Source organism: Populus euphratica, unplaced genomic scaffold, assembly GCF_000495115.2.
Source record: "Populus euphratica unplaced genomic scaffold, PopEup_1.0 scaffold466.1, whole genome shotgun sequence".
Lineage (NCBI taxonomy): Eukaryota > Viridiplantae > Streptophyta > Magnoliopsida > Malpighiales > Salicaceae > Populus > Populus euphratica.
Window position 1 is genome coordinate 4,188 of NW_011500345.1, and position 17,620 is coordinate 21,807.

At 34.4% G+C, this 17,620-nt stretch overlaps 3 protein-coding genes across 7 annotated transcripts; 2 read left to right on the forward strand and 1 right to left on the reverse strand.

Annotated features, from left to right (window-relative positions):
* Positions 1-2,229: 2,229 nt before the first annotated feature.
* On the forward strand, positions 2,230-7,444 carry LOC105113880 (uncharacterized). 2 transcript variants are annotated; one of them, XR_840038.1, is made up of 10 exons: positions 2,230-2,493; positions 2,587-2,991; positions 3,575-3,749; positions 3,847-4,144; positions 4,798-4,870; positions 5,552-5,642; positions 5,969-6,048; positions 6,135-6,472; positions 6,652-6,687; positions 6,815-7,444. XR_840038.1 is itself a non-coding variant. In XM_011010230.1 (9 exons), the coding sequence occupies exons 1-8, from the start codon at positions 2,428-2,430 to the stop codon at positions 6,429-6,431; spliced, it is 1,485 nt and encodes a 494-aa protein (XP_011008532.1). In that variant the 5' UTR covers positions 2,231-2,427; the 3' UTR covers positions 6,432-6,470; positions 6,815-7,444. The 2 variants fall into 2 exon arrangements, 1 of the variants encoding a protein (XP_011008532.1); XM_011010230.1 differs by lacking the exon at positions 6,652-6,687 and having other exon boundaries at positions 2,231-2,493; positions 6,135-6,470.
* Positions 7,445-7,794: 350 nt separating this feature from the next.
* Positions 7,795-12,781, reverse strand: LOC105113881 (endoplasmic reticulum-Golgi intermediate compartment protein 3-like). Its single transcript, XM_011010231.1, has 12 exons — positions 12,667-12,781; positions 12,303-12,423; positions 11,762-11,844; positions 10,949-11,024; positions 10,757-10,824; positions 10,477-10,561; positions 10,011-10,132; positions 9,837-9,920; positions 9,103-9,249; positions 8,495-8,603; positions 8,285-8,404; positions 7,795-8,050 (listed from the first exon to the last, which is right to left on the reverse strand). The coding sequence occupies exons 2-12, from the start codon at positions 12,388-12,390 to the stop codon at positions 7,977-7,979; spliced, it is 1,056 nt and encodes a 351-aa protein (XP_011008533.1). The 5' UTR covers positions 12,391-12,423; positions 12,667-12,781; the 3' UTR covers positions 7,795-7,976.
* A 1,447-nt stretch (positions 12,782-14,228) lies between these two features.
* On the forward strand, positions 14,229-17,620 carry MAPR4 (membrane-associated progesterone binding protein 4). 4 transcript variants are annotated; one of them, XM_011010234.1, is made up of 8 exons: positions 14,229-14,517; positions 14,830-14,906; positions 15,043-15,114; positions 15,813-15,850; positions 16,268-16,311; positions 16,796-16,842; positions 17,133-17,307; positions 17,422-17,620. In XM_011010234.1, the coding sequence occupies exons 1-8, from the start codon at positions 14,380-14,382 to the stop codon at positions 17,539-17,541; spliced, it is 711 nt and encodes a 236-aa protein (XP_011008536.1). In that variant the 5' UTR covers positions 14,229-14,379; the 3' UTR covers positions 17,542-17,620. The 4 variants fall into 4 exon arrangements, with proteins under 4 accessions (XP_011008536.1, XP_011008534.1, XP_011008535.1 ...); XM_011010232.1 differs by having other exon boundaries at positions 17,413-17,614; XM_011010233.1 differs by having other exon boundaries at positions 14,229-14,511; positions 17,413-17,614.

Genomic DNA, 17,620 nt, shown 5'->3' on the forward strand with positions numbered 1-17,620 from the left:
ATAAATGGATTGCCAAATTGCAACCACATCCAGATCCTTATGTAGCAACAGGTGATTGTTCTATGACAGAAATGACATGGAAAATAAAAATAAATTGTGTTTGGTTAAAATACATAAAAATAAATTTATCCGTATATAATTTTAGAGTTAATTCATGTGTTTTCAAATATAGGAGGTAACGGAGTGATCCGAGTAAAATCCAATAAGAAACTTATTAATTTTTTTGAATTTATTTTGTTAAAATAATATTGTTTTAATTATTTTTTTATATAAAAATTTATCAATCCCAGTTAACTTTTTATTTCAAAACAATGGTTAAATATTTTTTAAAGTTGTTTTTATTATAGTAAACTAAAATTCTACTTCATGCAAAAATCTTATTTTACAACCTTCTCACAAACTTTCCTTTTATTTAAAAACATTAAAATGTGTGTGGATAAATTACGGTAGCCGCTCCTCCAAGATACTATTAATTGAAATTGACAAAATAATAGAAGGTGTGACTAAATCATTGCTATAACATTCATAAAATATTATTCATTAAAATTATTAAAAAAAATACTAAAGAATGTGTCTAAATCACATAATTCACACCCACACAACACTATTTATTATAATAATATCTTTTTTATTTATTTTTTTTCCTTTTTAATTTGACATTTCAACAACTTAATATCCTTTTCTTTTTCTTGGTATTTTTTTAATTTAATTTTCACTAGGTTGTTTTAAGAATTGTATTTTATAATCTTTATAATTCTTTTATTTTTTTAATGGGGAGTTATGTATTACTTTTATAGGTTTTTTTTTTCTTTGATCTCGACATTCAACCTTAGATTTATTGAAACTTAAGCTTCATTTAACTTTTTATATATCATCTATGAATTTATCTTAGTATCAAGTCGCGAGTTTAATAAATTAATTTGAATTGATTTGAGTATTATTTTTTGAGCTCTTTTTTTTTCTAATAGATTTTTTTTCAATTTTATTATTTAAAATTAGATTTGTTGAAAATTGAGTTTCATGATTTTTTTTCTATGAATTTATCTTAATCTTATGATTCAGAGTACATGTTTTGTGGGTTGACCCTTTATTTAATTTTTTTTGTCATTTTTCAACTGAATATTATTTTATTTTATTTCCACAAAATTATTTTGATTTTATGACTAGGATCCCGAGTTTGGCACGTTAACTCAATTTATTTTTCTTGTTATTTTTCAATTATTTGTTTTCAATTTCACTTCCAGACAACTTAATCTTTTTGTTTTTTTTTTACTTTATCTTCTGATATTAAATTATTTAGAAATTAAACTTTGTAATGTTTTTAAATTTTCTTTACATAGAATTATCATAGTCTTATGGATTTTTTTTTTATTTTAATAATGAGTTAATTAAAAATCAGGCTTCATATTTTTTTACATAGTTATCCTATTCTCATAATTTGAATTATAAATTTAACACGTTGACATAAGCTAACCTACATAGTTTTTTTTAATTTAATTATTTGTTGATTTTTTTTTAATATTGTGTTGATTAATAATTGATTTTCATGTTTTATTTTAATTTATTTTTTATAGAATTATTATGGTATTGGATTGCAAAATTAAAAGGTTAATTTAAATCAATCCAATGTATCGCGCTCAATATTTAAAAATAAATGTCATTCAATATATTTTTGTAATAACATTTTAAAAATATATCATACAATATATATTATATTTTGATTTTATAATTAAAATATTAAAAAACATGTTAATAACGTTAGGAAAAATTATTTTGCGTTTTTTTGTTTTTTTTGTCTAACCCGCAGTCCAGCTCAGGCCAGTGATCTCTTACGATATGAAAATGACACTCCACAACTTATTAGTTAAGAGACAAGATAAAACTTTGTGAGATCATGGTTCGACTTCCACCCCTTACAAATATTTTCAAACAACTCCTTTATAGGGTTTTTATGACAATGCTTACCTTTTGCATTTCGCATTGTGCTTTTTTTTTTTTTTATATATATAATAATAATAAAAAAAAAAAAAAAAAAAATAAGAGTTTCGGTGATGTTTTGGCTAAACAAAGCAATTAATTAATTAATTAATTAATTCACTGATCCAAGTTCATCCAATAAAGTAAAGAAAAAGCAAAGCACCCCAAAAAGGCAGATCTATGGAGAGATCACACAAAAACAGGTGGCGGGTAAACTTTCATTATTACAAAATAGTAGAATAATAATTAATTAGTTAAAAAAAGACCCAAAATTTTATTCATTACACTATAGATTCTCTAGATGCCCAAACAGGAACACTTACTTTCCCTCTTGTCCACCCTCACTTCCTCTCTGTTTCTCATTTTCAAGAATTCAAATTCCTCACCCCCCAATCCCCGAATAACACTCACAAATTCTCCATTTTTGAAATTCAATCCCCTCTAAATTCCATGGAAGAAGAAAATCCAGTTGCCAAACACCAAGCTTCCACGTCAGGTTCCCCTGATCACTCTCAGGTAACTCTGTCATTCCTTCATTCTCTGACACTGTTCTTTTTTTTTAAAATTTCAGTAGCTGATTTTTATTTTTCTCTTTAATCGTTTTTCTAGGTTTGTTCAAGAAAACCGAGCCTCAGTTCTCTAGAAATACCAGCAAGGTCACTAGAAACAGAATTTACGAAAATCGAAATAGCGCAAAGCCCTAGCTCAGCTAAACCAGGCTTGCCGCCGCGGCCGAGTTCAGCTAAATTTAAGTCGACGGTGAAGAGTTTGCTTCCGCAGAGAAGTTTAAAAGCGAAAAATTTAATACAAGATGGTGAAAAAACGGTGCTAATTGTTCCTGATACGCCGCCGTCTGATAGTCCTGCTGCTAAGCCTTCTACTTCGAGGTCTTTTTCGCTTAATAAAGTTCTGTTTCCGTTAAAATCGACAAATTCTTTGCCTGTTACGCCGTCTGCGAATTCCGATCCTGAGGCCCTGCAGGAGCGAAATGTTAATTCATGTTCTGATTATGATGTAAGGATTTTATTTTTTTATTATTATTGTTTTTTTCTGAAATTTGGAGAATCTAGGAACGATTACAGATTATTCAGTATGCTTAGAGTCGTATTACGGGACCTATAGTTAGTTATCATGGTAGGTCCCATGAGAAAAACAGTTAATTTTTTATTCCGACGATGTAAGCAGGAATTAGTCCGTATTTTTGCGTAGTTATAGTTACAAAGCACGGCCTAGACTGGCGGTTCCGTATGGTGACTCGCTGACCAGAGTCCGGTCAAGATAAGATTTTATTTGAATAGATGTTTTTACTAAAATGATGGTAGTTTTTGTTTTTGTTCTTTTTAAAAAAACTTGAAACGATGTTGTTTCATATGCTTCTTTTTTTAAATCATAGCTTAGATTGATCCACCGACCTGCGATTCGAGCTGGATTGATCCCTATTTTGAGTCTTATAAATTTCTGTAATGATTTAATTTTGTTTCCATGGGTGGGTAGTTGATATAGGGGGTCCCACTTATAGCTTCTTCGGTGTGTAGTTTATTAGAGATTGTGGATTTGTTGAATTTTAGAAATGTGGAATGTGTGTGATTTTATACAGAAGGTAGAAGTTCGGCATCATATAAGACGTTCATTATCAGTTCCGGTGAATATAAAAGTTAGGAGTTTAAGACAGACAGATTCAGTTGGAGGTTTGTTTCGTGTGGTTTCAGCAACTCCACGTCCTGTGGCAGCTGATAGCACATCGACGAATGATGCCTCTACAACAGAAATTGGTAAATTTTTAATTATAAAAGTGATTTTTGAGCTATGAATAGTTTTTGACTTAATGTGAACTGTTGTTGTTGTGTTTGTGTGTGTTTAATATGCTAGCGATTGAAGATGATGGTGAAGATATTCCTGAAGATGAAGCGGTCTGTAGAATTTGTTTGGTTGAGCTTAGTGAAGGTGGTGATGCTTTCAAGATGGAGTGTAGTTGTAAAGGAGAGCTTGCGCTTGCACATCAGCAATGTGCTGTGAAGTGGTTTAGTATCAAAGGAAACAAGACATGTGATGTTTGTAAGCAGGATGTTCAGAATTTGCCTGTAACATTACTAAAGATACATAATCCTCAAGCAGCTGGTAGGAGGCCATTACCTGCACCTCAGCAGAGGGAAGTTGCTCGTTACAGGCAAGTTCAATTGTTTTCAACATCTAGTTGATTGCATATCGACCTTTTTTTTTCCCCACTAGACATGTAAGATTCAAAATTTCACCCTGTTGTTGACTACTGCCTTTTGGTTCAGGCAGGATACCAGGTAAGGGCTGAGATTTTAGACATGCTGACGATACTACTTTCTTTCCTCCAGGGTCTCTGATGGCACCTAATCCAATGAAATGACAAACTGATATTTATTTAGAACAATTTATATCATTGAGGGTTGGGGGGTTGAATCTCTTGATCCCTTAGTTTTGAGATTGGGGCCAGGGGGTCACATCGAATTCATAGCTGTTATAAAGCATAATTTATCTCAGTCGTCATTTAGCTCCTTTCTTGTTCAAATTTTTATTCATGGTTTATTAGGTTCATCTGGTCATATCAGAAATTTATCACAATTTTTTAGTGTTGCCAAAGGACATTGTGGTTTGTCAGCTCATACCAATGACCTGGTGATGAAAGCACTAAACTCTCTTCAATTGGGTGGCAGCGCCAAAGTGATCCTTAGAAGTCTGCATATTATTCATTCTATAATTTGATAGTTCCTCACTCACCTCCACAGCATAGATCTCCTTTGCTTGAATTTGCTTTGATGTTTTGATTGGCACCTGTTTCATGCTTAACAGGGTTTGGCAGGATGTACCAGTTCTTGTCATGGTCAGTATGCTAGCATATTTCTGCTTTCTGGAGCAACTACTGGTACATATCGTCATCTTTCTAAATTTTTAGTATTGAACTGGGGTAGCATAGTAAACCCTAAAGTGGCATGAGCAAAGCCATGTAGGGTTATTGCATAAATTTATCAGAAAATTCAGGTCATCAGGCTATTGTCAATTATTCGTCAGAAGGAAAGAAAAAGATCAGGGTATTGTCAGATGGAAAATAATATAAAAACTTAACTAAAAACAGTCATAACATGACAGGAACTCGTATTACTATCATTTATACATTAAAACAATTTAGAGATAGGTTGGATAGTTGCACTACCATACCAGTTGATGTTCCAATTCCACAGTAACTATTAGTGTCGACACAAATATTGTCTGGTAAAATAAATGATCTAATGAAAGGGCATTATCTTACACAAGGTAGTTTCACACAAATTCTCAGGTCACACATTCTCTTTTTGTATGATGCCTTTTTAAAAAAAACTAAGTGTTGAATTTAATGTTTAATTTTTGTGTAGGATTAAACATTTAGGCTCTCCATGTTTCCTTATGGCCTTTTGCAATATGCATATCAATTTTCTAATTGATTGGATACATATAAATTCTCAATCCACATAACTCTTTAAAACCAATATTTTATGTTTTTTATAAAAAAATTCTATCATGCTTATTGACAGTCTTCGCAATTTTATTTTATTTTTAATCTTTTCAGGTATCTGACTTGGGCCCTCGTGCTCTTGCCATTTCATTGCCTTTCTCTTGTGTTTTAGGTCTCCTTTCATCCATGATTGCTACCACCATGGGTGAGTGTCCCTATATCTTCTCTTTCTCCTCTAATCTAGTCTGTTCTAGATACACTATTAGCACCTTACATTACACTACAGAATCAAACTAAATCTACAAAATTATGTTATTCTCATTGTTTCAAATTGTCTGCACATGATAAAAGATGTATTTATAAAACAAAACTCATAGTAATTAAACCATTGGAGTGCTCGTGATATCATATTGGCAGTTCTTTCCTTTTGCACTTCATGATTTTCCCATTTCCAGTGGCAGATAAAAAAAACTACTTTTTTTTTAATGGATTATCATGATTAAATGACTTTAAAATATGTGGTGGTGGCAGTAAGCAGGAGTTACATATGGGCATATGCTTCCTTCCAGTTTGCTGTAGTCATCTTGTTCGCTCATATATTTTATACTGTGGTAAGCAAACTAAATTTCTTTCCTGAAGTATTCTGTGTGATATTCCTAATATGTCTTATGTCTCATGCTCCATTCTACTCTGGCAGCTCAATGTGAACCCTATACTCTCTGTCCTGCTATCCTCATTCACTGGTTTTGGGATTGCAATTAGCACAAATTCTCTTCTTGTGGAGTACCTGAGGTGGAGGTCAAGCAGGCTATTGCAATATTCTCATCAGCAAAACAACAGAGCTGTGCAGCAGGCGCAGCAACTGCAACAACAGCAGTCCACACAGACATGGCATCAAGAGCATCAACAACCCAGACAACAATCCGTAGAAGATTCCAATGTTGGTTCCACTGATAGCACAAGGCAACGAGAAGCTACAATTCCAAATACGTAGTTCACTAAGATATGATGAAGACATTGATTTTCTGCAAAGGTAAAAAAAGGAAAGATATTGAACTTGTCCATTTTGTGTTTTCCAAAATTGCTTCGCATAAAGGTGTCAAATCCACTCATTGGTCAAATGCATTTCAAAGATTCTATTTGGCCTATTAACCATCTTGAGCAGCAGTCCATATGAGATACTAAGTCACCGGTTTTTCCATCTAATAGTTTAAATGACCTCTGCCGTAACCAAGATTCAGGGTTTCAAGGTACTGGCACCTGTAAGCCAAATTATTGGAAATTATACATTGCATACAGCTATCACGTGTTGCGGATATGATTTTATGTGCTTATTCAAATCAATACAATCAATGCTTCTTTTTTTTTCTCGTGCAGGGGCCAGGCATTGCTTTTCTATTCAGCCATGAAATTCCTCTCAACCAAAGAAAAAGAATGATTTACCGAGTTTTGGGGGCATATGAGAAGCCTATTTTTTGTTTTTTTAGAATGCAGAGAGTCATTCCAAACAGTTGACAACCACGGTAAAGGCATGCCTGTCAAGTTGTGATCGAGAGTAGTCAAGTTCCATCATGATGGCCGCTGCGGATTCTTTCAAGGAATGTTGGAAGCTTCATGCTGTATTGCTAATGAGCTAACCTCATCGCCCTCGGAAAAAAAGGCATAACAGGGGTGTACATGCCTCGCTCTTCACCGTCCAGCCATGGTCCTGGATTTTTAAGTGTGGGTTATGGTAAAGAGCCAAACTGACCAAGCGCATCTTCATTTTTGCTTCTCTGGATTGCTCTATTTATTCTTGTGATTTTCTATTTAAATTTTCCGTTGTGGCATAGAATCGAATAATGCTATTGCACATGTAAACTGGCAATCATAAGATCATTCATGACCCCAAGTGCTATCTCCATGGGGGAGTGGCATGATAATATCTTAAACTATAGGCACAGGCCTCTGGAAGAGATCCTTGCTGGCTTTTTAAGTCTTCTTACAAGCCCTGCAACTCTTTTTTTTTTTTTTGAGAACTTTGCAACCATAATTAGGACGATCTCTGGCAAAATAGGGCTAATGGTCTGACTGAGGAGAACCTGCATATACAAGAGAATGGAGTAGTTGACACAAATTGAAACTCTTACAAAGGTCGGAACAAATCAAAACTGTTAGCCTGGAAAGAATCCCTCATGTACACCCTCATATTTTCCCCTTGAGCTATACCGCGCTTGAAAAAGTAGTGTTACAGGCATTTTACAAGCTCAGTCACCACCCACCCTCCAACAGTGGGGACATGCACACCTTCATACTTTCCCCTTGAGCTACACCGCGCTCCAAATAGTGTTACAGGCATTTTACAAGCTTTCAGTCACCACCCACCCTCCAACAGTGGGGGGGTGAAACATGGAGGGGTGATATTACAGGTTGTCTTGGCTTTTTAACTCTTTCCCCGGCAATTTAATTCAACATCTAGTGCTGAGACCTGGGCACTTCATGGGTTTTAGAATTCCTCGGCAGCGCTTGTGTATTGCCACTAATCATGTTCCCATTACATTTATAGGAATCCACTTCCACGGTTTGGTTTAGTCAGTGCCTCAAGAAGCCTGTACATCCACCGATCTAGCATTCCTGTGTATAAAACAGAAGCAAAAGTTAAAACTTACGGAAGCGACGAAAAGCAACACATGATACACAACTGGAACCATGGATAGAAACGGCATCATCGGAGTCTAGCCTAGCCTGTAAGTTCCATTCCAAAAACCCACACGAAAACATTGATATCTTAGTTACTATACTGATTTTCCAGTGTTCCCCGTCACAGTACAATTGGTGGGTACTACTGGGTTATAACAATGCACAAACCTGTCAAGGCAAATGTACCCCCTAAAATCGCACAGAGCCGAGTGATAAAATGAAGAAAACTACGCCGTTCTTCTTTGATTGTGACAGTGATAGGTGACAAATCATACAAGAAGTACACAGCTGTAAAAACAACGGAAAACAATGGCAGTCAGTGCTAAGAGCCGAGCAAAGAAGGGGGCAATCGATCCTCTATACAGATTTTCAACCAACCTGGCCATGTCCTCTCAAAATCTGTAATGGGAGAAAAGTACTCCGTAACAGAGAATTGATTGGTTGACAAAACGTCTTTGGAGATGTACCTGTACTCAGTTGGAACAATCTACAAGATACAATAAAGTTACAAAATGTTGTCATATCTTGAGGAAAAGCAATCAACTAAAACCTCCAGAATCAATAACAATGATATCTCATTATCATCTAAAACAAATGTTTGAAGAAATATCGGATGGACTCCTTTTCTTCTGGAACCTCACAAGATAGAACACAATTATGCTAGTTTAAAATCTTCCATGGCAATTTATTTAATCTCATTACAAGCGCTATCTAGCAGGGGAAAGAAAAGTAGATTTCAGCTTGTTAAAGAGACTGCTTGCTCTCGAGGACAAGATAGCTCCCAATGTGAGATTATTCCTGAATATTCAGCCCTTTCTAGCTGGATTGCCCAGAGAGGAAAAAAGATGTCTCGACATTCACTATTGATATTAGGTTTAGACAGCATATAAACTGCAGTAAAGTCTCACTGCACATCACTTCTAAAGTAGAGATCATACAAGTTAAGAATTAGCCAGTCATCAGAAAGAAAGCTTGAAAATTCAAACCTTGATGTAATATTTGAATGTTCCGCTTGTTTCATGCAGAATCCTTGCAGTCCCATCAAGAGGGTTGTGAATTCCAGGATATTGTGGTCCAAATGATAAGTCATGGATAATATGACTTACATTGACATGCTTAGCTCCATCAAAAATCTGAATGAAAACAGTAAAGAGTCCTGATTGATAACTGTGAATGCAAAGTAACTCAATGTAACATATATAACACAGAAATTTCTAACAACATACTTCAGAAACAGCCACTTAATACAAACTGATATAAAGATGCCCTGTTTAAATTGATCATACAAACCAACTAATCCAGGTACAGTCCTCACTACATCTAAGAAGGACTATGACCTTTATATAGTTTTCTGCACTCTCCAGGGTAAGAAGATAGTACTTTGTATGTGAATGAATGCACACTCCCCATCAACCCAAAAGAGAGATTAAAAAAGGGGTAAAAACAAAGCATGCAGCCACCCATCCACCAGCATCCAGCAACTTTCAAGAGTGGAGTTACAAGCAGCTCATTTAAAGTTTGGATCATATACTGATCTGGAAACGAAAAGAATTTAATTTTTTCATTTTAGCATTGTAGTTGGATAGGTGAAAAAAACAAACCAAGTGCTTCAAAGGCTATTTTGTTAAGTTGGATAGGTAAAAAAAAAAAACCAAGTGCTTCAAAGGCTATTTTGTTACAAAAGAAAACTGAGAAAAAGAAGAAAAGGAACAGCTCTGACCATTTGGGCAACAAAAATGTTTAGTCCATGAACTGAAATATGAAAGTTGCCAGCAACCCTTTGGACATCTAGAACGCCATAAACCTGCAGAAGATATGCAAACTTAATTTTCCCACCTTTCAAGGTGTAAAGTAACAATTTGACGAACATAATACAGGTGTTGAAAAGCAATACCCGGCATCCTTCTCCATTTGCCAATGCTTGCTTGACCTTCTTGATCATAGTTTCAGCAGCATCATCAAAGCCATGGGTATGCTCTTCTTCATGGGAATCCTTGTGATGATCTTTATCATGATCTGATTAACGTTGTTTTGAGATATCAGCCAAATTAATTAACTTGCTATGCTAAGGGAAAAAACTTAATGACCAATACTAAACATAAGACTTGTTAATAACTAAAGTAGCTTAGTTATTTGGACCAAATCTGATATGTTTATTAGTTTCAAATTTCTTATCATTCCCTTTGATACCAAGTTCTAATAAAACCACGAAAAAATCATGTTTCCCAGATGCTTCTCACAGAGAATGATGCAAAAACAATCATGCTATATAAAGGTCATATAAAACAATTATGTAATAAATCAAAACTGGATCCTGAAAATGCAAATAAATTTCTAGCATGCCAGAAAATTGATGTTACCATGATTGTGAGCTTCATGTTCCTTCTCTACAAGGTCTGATAAATATTCAGTGCCGGTGATATGGCCATGACTGTTCAAGCGAAGCTGTAAAAACTCTATCCTGGTTAGCAGCATGCCAAATAGCAGCTTCTATCATGCCATTAATGGATACAGACATGAGCACACATGGCTAGTTCATCTAAGACTCATATGCCAAGATGCTCATAACAGCTCTTTAGTAAATTAAAAAATTTCTAGGAAAAGAAGGGGGAAAAAACATGAAAAAAGAAATTATCCTACTTTCCATATGTTTGTATCCAGATCCACTTCATGCTTTCCTGACATGTCAATTGCATCCACACTCAAAACTGCATATGTGGAATAAAAGAACCTTGAGAAAAGTGGGAGCATTGAATTACCAAAAGAGATGACATAAAAAGATATCAGTAAGAAAACAGAAGTTGCTTCTAAGAAGGAAAGTGAATTGCTAACCATCACAAGGTAAAGAGGGAAATGTAATATTAACGTGAATTGGAAGAATTTCTCCACGTTGCAAGTCTACAGACATCTGCAAAACACAAGAAACACCAGGAAACTTAGATCCTCATGAAATATAACATAAAAAGCCCGGTCAATCAAGTTCAGCAGGAACCTATACAATTGGGAGAATGCCATGAGCCAACTTTTAGAATTACATTATAGTCTTGGTAAGACAAGAACTACACATTCAAGCTCTTTTCTGCTTGCATTCTTTTGTTCAACTGACAGAAACCTCTTACTGCTTGGAAAACCATGCCTATGAATCACCACTGCAGCTTAGCTCAAAAAGGCTAATAATGATCATTCTCTTTTGGAGTACATGTTAAAGATTAGATGTTCCTCAATTTACACAAAGCCAGTTTCTTTCATGATATGTGGTTGTGTGGGTATTTCCTCGGCCATGACAGCGGAGGTCACCATATGTGGAGTTCAGGCAAGGGTTTGCCACACATTTTCAGAGTTGAGCTGTCCCAGATTAATTAATGCAAATGTTTCCTTGCGATCATTACAGGCTTTAAATCCAATTGGTGCTGAATGCAAGTTGTCCGGTTACTCAGAAAGGTGCGGGGGTTGATGAAAGCGGTATTATGGCATCATAATCCATGCTTTTTGAAGGTCTGTCTCAGTGCTGTAAGTATTACATAAAGGAATTTATCTACTTGAAAACAAATCGATGAAGGTCTAGAATTGGAGCACCTGGTGGACTCACATCATATCTAAGAGACAGCCAAACATGCAGAAGGGAGATGAGGATTAAGCACTGACCTGATGGACCGTATATGTAGTAAGATAATATGCCAATTCATGGTAGAACAGCGTGGCCATTATAACTAGCCCAATGACGGAAACTACAAGAAACAAGAAGAAGCGAAACCAACATCGTAAAACTAATATTCAAAAGACAGTACAGACACTGAATCTAGATTCAATAAACACTCCTTTTCGTTTCCTAGATACAATATTGCATGCATGATTGCAATAAATGGTTTCAGTTCAAGAATTTCTCTTACATTATGATCCACCACAAACAAAGCTAAGAATGATCATTTATATGATTTAACACATCTTTTATCGAAACCCATTAACAAACTACTCATGAAAATTAGTTATCTTTGCATTTTTCCATCATAAATCACCCGCCACGCTACAACCACTCAATCTACACACCCCACTAGAACCTTAATTGAGTAAAATACTGCCAATACAACCATTCCAAGCTTAAAACCCACCTCCACTGCGCGAAAAAAGATAACTTCCTATCTCAAATTATGTAAAAAACAAAAAGAATTCAAAAACGTTAATTTACCAAGAGCCCCAGATTGTGTCTTTTGCAACAGATGCTCTTCCGCGCGGGGAAACGCATCCAGTCTCTTTATAGCTTGTTTCACTCCCATCTTTTTTACCCTTTTACAACACCAAACTGTCAGCTGCATAAATTAATGGATCACAAAAAACCCACATCAGAAAACCTTCAAAGCTTGCTTCTTTTAACATCGAAAAAATATAGAATTTAGTGAATTATGAGAAATTAAGGATCCCCAGTCAAGTTTATTACAAATTAATAAAAAAATCCACCAAAGGGAAGGGTCCAGACTATAAATGGTGATTTTTTTGTTTTTGGAAATATAAAATAGAATTGAGCGTCGGTGATAGATGGTGAGGAAACGTACATGAAGAGAGATTCAGGGGATACTCGGGGGGAGAGAGAGAGAATCGGGTTTTACGAGGGAGTCGAATTGATGTCGTTTTAGTTGGATGTTTTTCTGATTGGACGGGCCTTACTTTTGCATTGCAGAAAGGTTCCAACAGGGCTTCTGAGTTGAGTTAAAATATTTATTATTGTACGGAGATATATTAAAATATTTTTTTATTTTTAATATTTGTAAATTAAAATTAAAAATTAATTCAATATTTTTTTAAAATAAAACATATTTTTCAAAAACAGAATTTATCTTACTCTCACATTTGTACGTGATTGATAAAGTTATGTATATTGTTTTTTGGTTAATATAAAAATATATAAAAATATTTTTTTAATTTATCTTTTCGAAATGCAAAAATAAAAAATAAGAATAAGCATAAGACATATATAGTATCTCATTTATAATTGTAAAATATGTACTAGCACAGTAGCATGGGTTATTCCAGGATCTAGAAGCTAATTCGAGGCACGGATTGGTCTATGATAAATAAATAAATAAATAAATAAATTTAGACGACCCAGTCAAAGTTTAATCTTTAATCTATTAATTTTTTTATTAAAATAATAATTTTTTTTTCAAGTGTTTACTTACAACTTAAGTTTTGTCTTGAGTTGGATTTATTACTGCGATTCTCCAATATAACTTAAACAATCTTTTATCTTGTATATATTTAAAATAATTGATTTGAATTTATATTTGGATTTCTTATATCTAATCATGAGAATTATTGATAAATTCTATATATATATATATTACCATCAAATATTAATTATAAATAATTTTTTTTCAAACCCGCTACTTTTGTTCTCCAAAAAAAAAAAACTTTATTATTATATCAATATTATTTTGCTCATAAGATTAATATATAGAATGCTCAAACACCTAATACAAACGCCAAGAGAGACTTGCAGTTATAATTATTTTCACTAATATATATATAGCTTTCTAAACCAACCAACCAACCAACCTCTTAGACTCTAGTTCCTTCCCAATAAACTTTTTTATGAAAATTTAAATTCAGAGAATTCAATTTGGACGTTTATGGTACTGAAAATAATTTTTTTTAGTACATATCTCTTCTTTAATAATCAATTTGTATAATATGAAATGTTTTATAATTTATTTAAGTATTACTGGTTTTTTTTTTAACAAAACAAATTGCCCAAAACTTACAATAAAAAGACGTTCATATTTCAAATTGGTTTTTGAATTAGCTTTTATGCATCAGAATCAATTATTTATTTTTAATCCAATCTTAAATATGCAATTCTTTGATATACATTAAAAAATATTATTTTTTCTATTCAAAATAGTTATAAAAACTGGCTTAGCTTGCTGAATTTCATCTCAAATCAAATTATTTTTTTTATCATATACACATCATTTCAGTACTTTTAAAATTAATAAAAAATTTAAAAATAATATTATTTTAATAAAATAAAAAATTTAAAAATATCATTATTTTAATAAAAAAATTATCTCGTTAATCTAACCGGACTAACCGGCAAGGTTTTAAACCGGGTCAGAATACTGCCCAGGTCTCATAACAAGGGCCTCAAAACCCACAAGTAAATTACCAGCCAAGACAAAACAGTGACCGTTTTCACTTCAACCTCCTTAAGGCGGTTGCTGTAGTTGAAGTCTCGTGCCTAGGTTGTCTGTTATTAACCAGCGGCAGATATGGCAACTGTAATAATAAAGAGATTAGCAAAATCTCCTTTTGTTTTGATTACTGTTTTAGTCACTCTTGCTGCTTTCTCCTTCACCCCCAGATTTCCCTTCAAATCCTTTAGCAATTCTCTTCAACAACAGGTCCAGTTCCCCCCCTCTTCTCTCTCTCCTGTTTTTTTTGGTTTAAATTTTGTTCTGATGGGATTTTTTTGGGCTCAAATTGATTGAATTTGAAGAGTTTTAGCTCAATGAAATGACCTTTTTGGTCTTTAAAACATCAAAGTGTTTGGCTTTCGTTGTTATTACATGACCCAAATGGTTAAAAAGTCCAACCCTGAATGATTTTTTTTCTTTCTGGAATTTGAAACCCCAAATCATGAACATGCTTTGGTTGGCTTGTGGAGACTGTAAATGATATGATCAAATTCCCAACATTGACTGTATATCTTGAAATTCTAGAGATTGTTCACTGCTGAAGAACTTGCTTTGTACAATGGAACTGATGATACATTGCCCGTCCTTTTAGGAATTCTTGGGTACACTCGTCTCTCTCTCTCTCTATATATATATACACACACATATGTTTTCTTGTTCGTGTGTTCTAAATTTGTGCTTATATGAATCATTGAGCTTATTACAGTGGCTGATTTTGATTACTTGTTTTTAAATTAGATCTGTGTTTGATGTAACCAAAGGAAAATCTCATTATGGGGTAGGAGGGGGTTACCACCATTTTTCTGGAAGGTTTGTTCTCCCCGATCTTCTCACTAACTCTAATCTCGTCGCTCTATTTTGCAATTAAGTGGCTCCTTTTTGCTGTTTCGAACTGCCGGTTTGGCTCGAAACAAAAAATGCTCTATAACCTCATTTCTGTATCACTTTTAGTTTGATGGTGTGAAAATTCTTCCTCATTATCACGTGCTTGAAGACATTAGAAGATTTTGTGGAATTAATTGGCTGGTGCAAATTTCTGTGCAATCTCTTAAGTGAATCTGCATTTAGTTACTTTTGATTGTTCTATGAATGTAGTAGTTCCTATGATTTGCATAGCCGTGGTTCTTGTAATGTTCACTTATGGAGTACATGCAAGCTGCACAAGTTTTGATGGAGTCAAACCTGGATATCTATTTTTTTTCCCCTACAGCCTACTGATTCTTCTGCTCGTGCAGTTTAACTTCCATCAACATCAAGAGCATTGTATTTCGTTCTTGTGAACCTAAGCTTGTTTGTGTTCTTTGATTCCCAAGCTCAGCAAATACTTAAAACACTTCATAGTCCCCGCTCTCAACTTACCAATTTAAATTATTCTAATGATTGTTTGGTCTGTGGCTGGCCCATTGATCTATATAATAACAATCAGTTGTTCTTTCTCCTGTTCTCTGTTTGGTTAAAAATGAATTTAATACTGCAGCTGACTACTTTCTTATTCTTGATGAACTTAGAGATGCTTCTCGTGCATTTGTTTCAGGAAACTTTACAGGTAAAACCTGTCTCCTATTATCATATATATATATATATATATATTTAATCTGGGCTTCAACAATATGATTTTTGATGTTTGTATGGATGATTAAATTCAACAGGCTCCCCCTTCTCATGCTTTCATCTTGAAAACCCATGATTCCTCATTTTCCACCTACCAACTAACTAATCACAACCATTCCTAATGATATTAGTTTGTTGTTGTTGAAACAATTCCTATGAATAGGTTCTCAGGTCTCAGTAACTAAGCACTCATCTAGATTCCCATCATATTTTAAACATCAACTCCATAAGTCTGTCACTCGTATCCCATCAGAAGTCCAGCTGACTTTTCCCTTCCATACTAATTTGCCTTTGTCCCTGAAAATGAATTGCCTTTGCAAGTATATTTATCTCCTCTTCCCATTTTATGCAGGAGATGGACTCACAGACTCATTGCGTGGTTTGTCGAGTACTGAGGTAATCCCCCTCATGTTCCCTTTCCTTCAGGCTGAGGAATGTTTGTGTATATGCACTGCAAGTCTGTGCGGCATAGCCCTACTATGACCATTTTCTATGTCAAAGAACAACTCCACCTTGTTGCATTATTTATAGCATATAGAAAGGTAGTTCAAAGCATACAGTTCATCTTGGAAAAATTTAGTTATTAATGAGCATATTGGACATTGTCATTGGTTTGGGCACAGTTAAAGGATGACTACCATGCCATGCCATGCCATGCCTGTGCATCATCCTTCATTTTCTGTTTAAAGCTTCCATATCATTTTAAGAGTTGTTTTCTTTTTAAACTCTCAAAAAGTGTCAAAAAGAAAATAACATAAACATCCAACTTCATTTCTGTATTATGGATCAATTTGTTAAACTTTTCATACCTGCTCCATGCTAATGTTGGTATATGCTAAAAGTTCTGTGCTGTATGATTCAATTATTGCCGCATCTGTAGGTGAAGAGTATTGTTGAATGGCGAGAATTCTACTTCAGAAGCTACACGTGAGTCGCAAATTGTCCATATTATGTCCTTTGAGCTTAGTATGAAGGAGCAAAAAGAAAAATCCGATACTATGGAGCTCTTATGAATTTAATATCTTTTCTGTTCATTCAGTTCTAAAAAATTCTAATAGTCTATATTGAATTGCCAAATTCTCTAAGATTATGTCCGGAACATTGGTGTTATCAGTAAAACAAGAGAGATAAAATTGGTACAGAAATCAAATATTCACTGAACAAGTACAACTCTTGATATTGACTTGGTGGTCGCAATCACAAATCCTGAATGTCAGGTTTGTTGGTAAACTGGTTGGTCGCTATTATGATGGTGAAGGAAATCCTACCAAATCTTTGAAGGGAGTTGAAGCAAAGGCTGCAAGAGGCACCCAGCTTCTGGAGAAACAGAAAAAAGAGGAGGCCAAACAGCCTAGTTGCAATTCGAGGTGGAGCCAGGGAGAGGGTGGAGAGGTATATTGATGCATTTTTTGCCTTTGCTTGACATCATATATTCTCATGATTAGGAAGCATATCTATTTTCTCTGTTCGTATACTTTTCAGTAGTTTCACTTTCAGCTTTGGGAGGTCTGGTGTGATGATGGCTTCCCAAGGTTAGTGCGGAGACCACTAGAAATTGCTTTGACTGGGAAGATGAGCAAGCGATGCGCTTGCTTTAAGGAAGATCAACTAAGCGAGACAGGCTAGAAGTGTATGAAGGATGTGATTATCTTTCCAAGACATGCCGTGTTTGAACTGGCGACACGATGCGTGTAATTAAATTATC

Bases quoted from the DNA above. Each gene is read 5' to 3' on its own strand.
- LOC105113880 (XM_011010230.1), top strand. From the start codon at position 2,428: ATGGAAGAAGAAAATCCAGTTGCCAAACACCAAGCTTCCACGTCAGGT. The intron at 3,750-3,846 runs GTAAATTTTTAA...TTAATATGCTAG, and splicing joins TGCCTCTACAACAGAAATTG to CGATTGAAGATGATGGTGAA. The intron at 4,871-5,551 runs GTACATATCGTC...TAATCTTTTCAG, and splicing joins GCTTTCTGGAGCAACTACTG to GTATCTGACTTGGGCCCTCG.
- LOC105113881 (XM_011010231.1), bottom strand. From the start codon at position 12,390: ATGGGAGTGAAACAAGCTATAAAGAGACTGGATGCGTTTCCCCGCGCG. The intron at 10,825-10,948 runs GTTAGCAATTCA...CCACATATGCAG, and splicing joins TCCCTCTTTACCTTGTGATG to TTTTGAGTGTGGATGCAATT. The intron at 8,051-8,284 runs GTTTGTGCATTG...TTTTATACACAG, and splicing joins GGGTACATTTGCCTTGACAG to GAATGCTAGATCGGTGGATG.
- MAPR4 (XM_011010232.1), top strand. From the start codon at position 14,380: ATGGCAACTGTAATAATAAAGAGATTAGCAAAATCTCCTTTTGTTTTG. The intron at 14,907-15,042 runs GTACACTCGTCT...TTTTTAAATTAG, and splicing joins GTCCTTTTAGGAATTCTTGG to ATCTGTGTTTGATGTAACCA. The intron at 15,115-15,812 runs GTTTGTTCTCCC...TGATGAACTTAG, and splicing joins TACCACCATTTTTCTGGAAG to AGATGCTTCTCGTGCATTTG.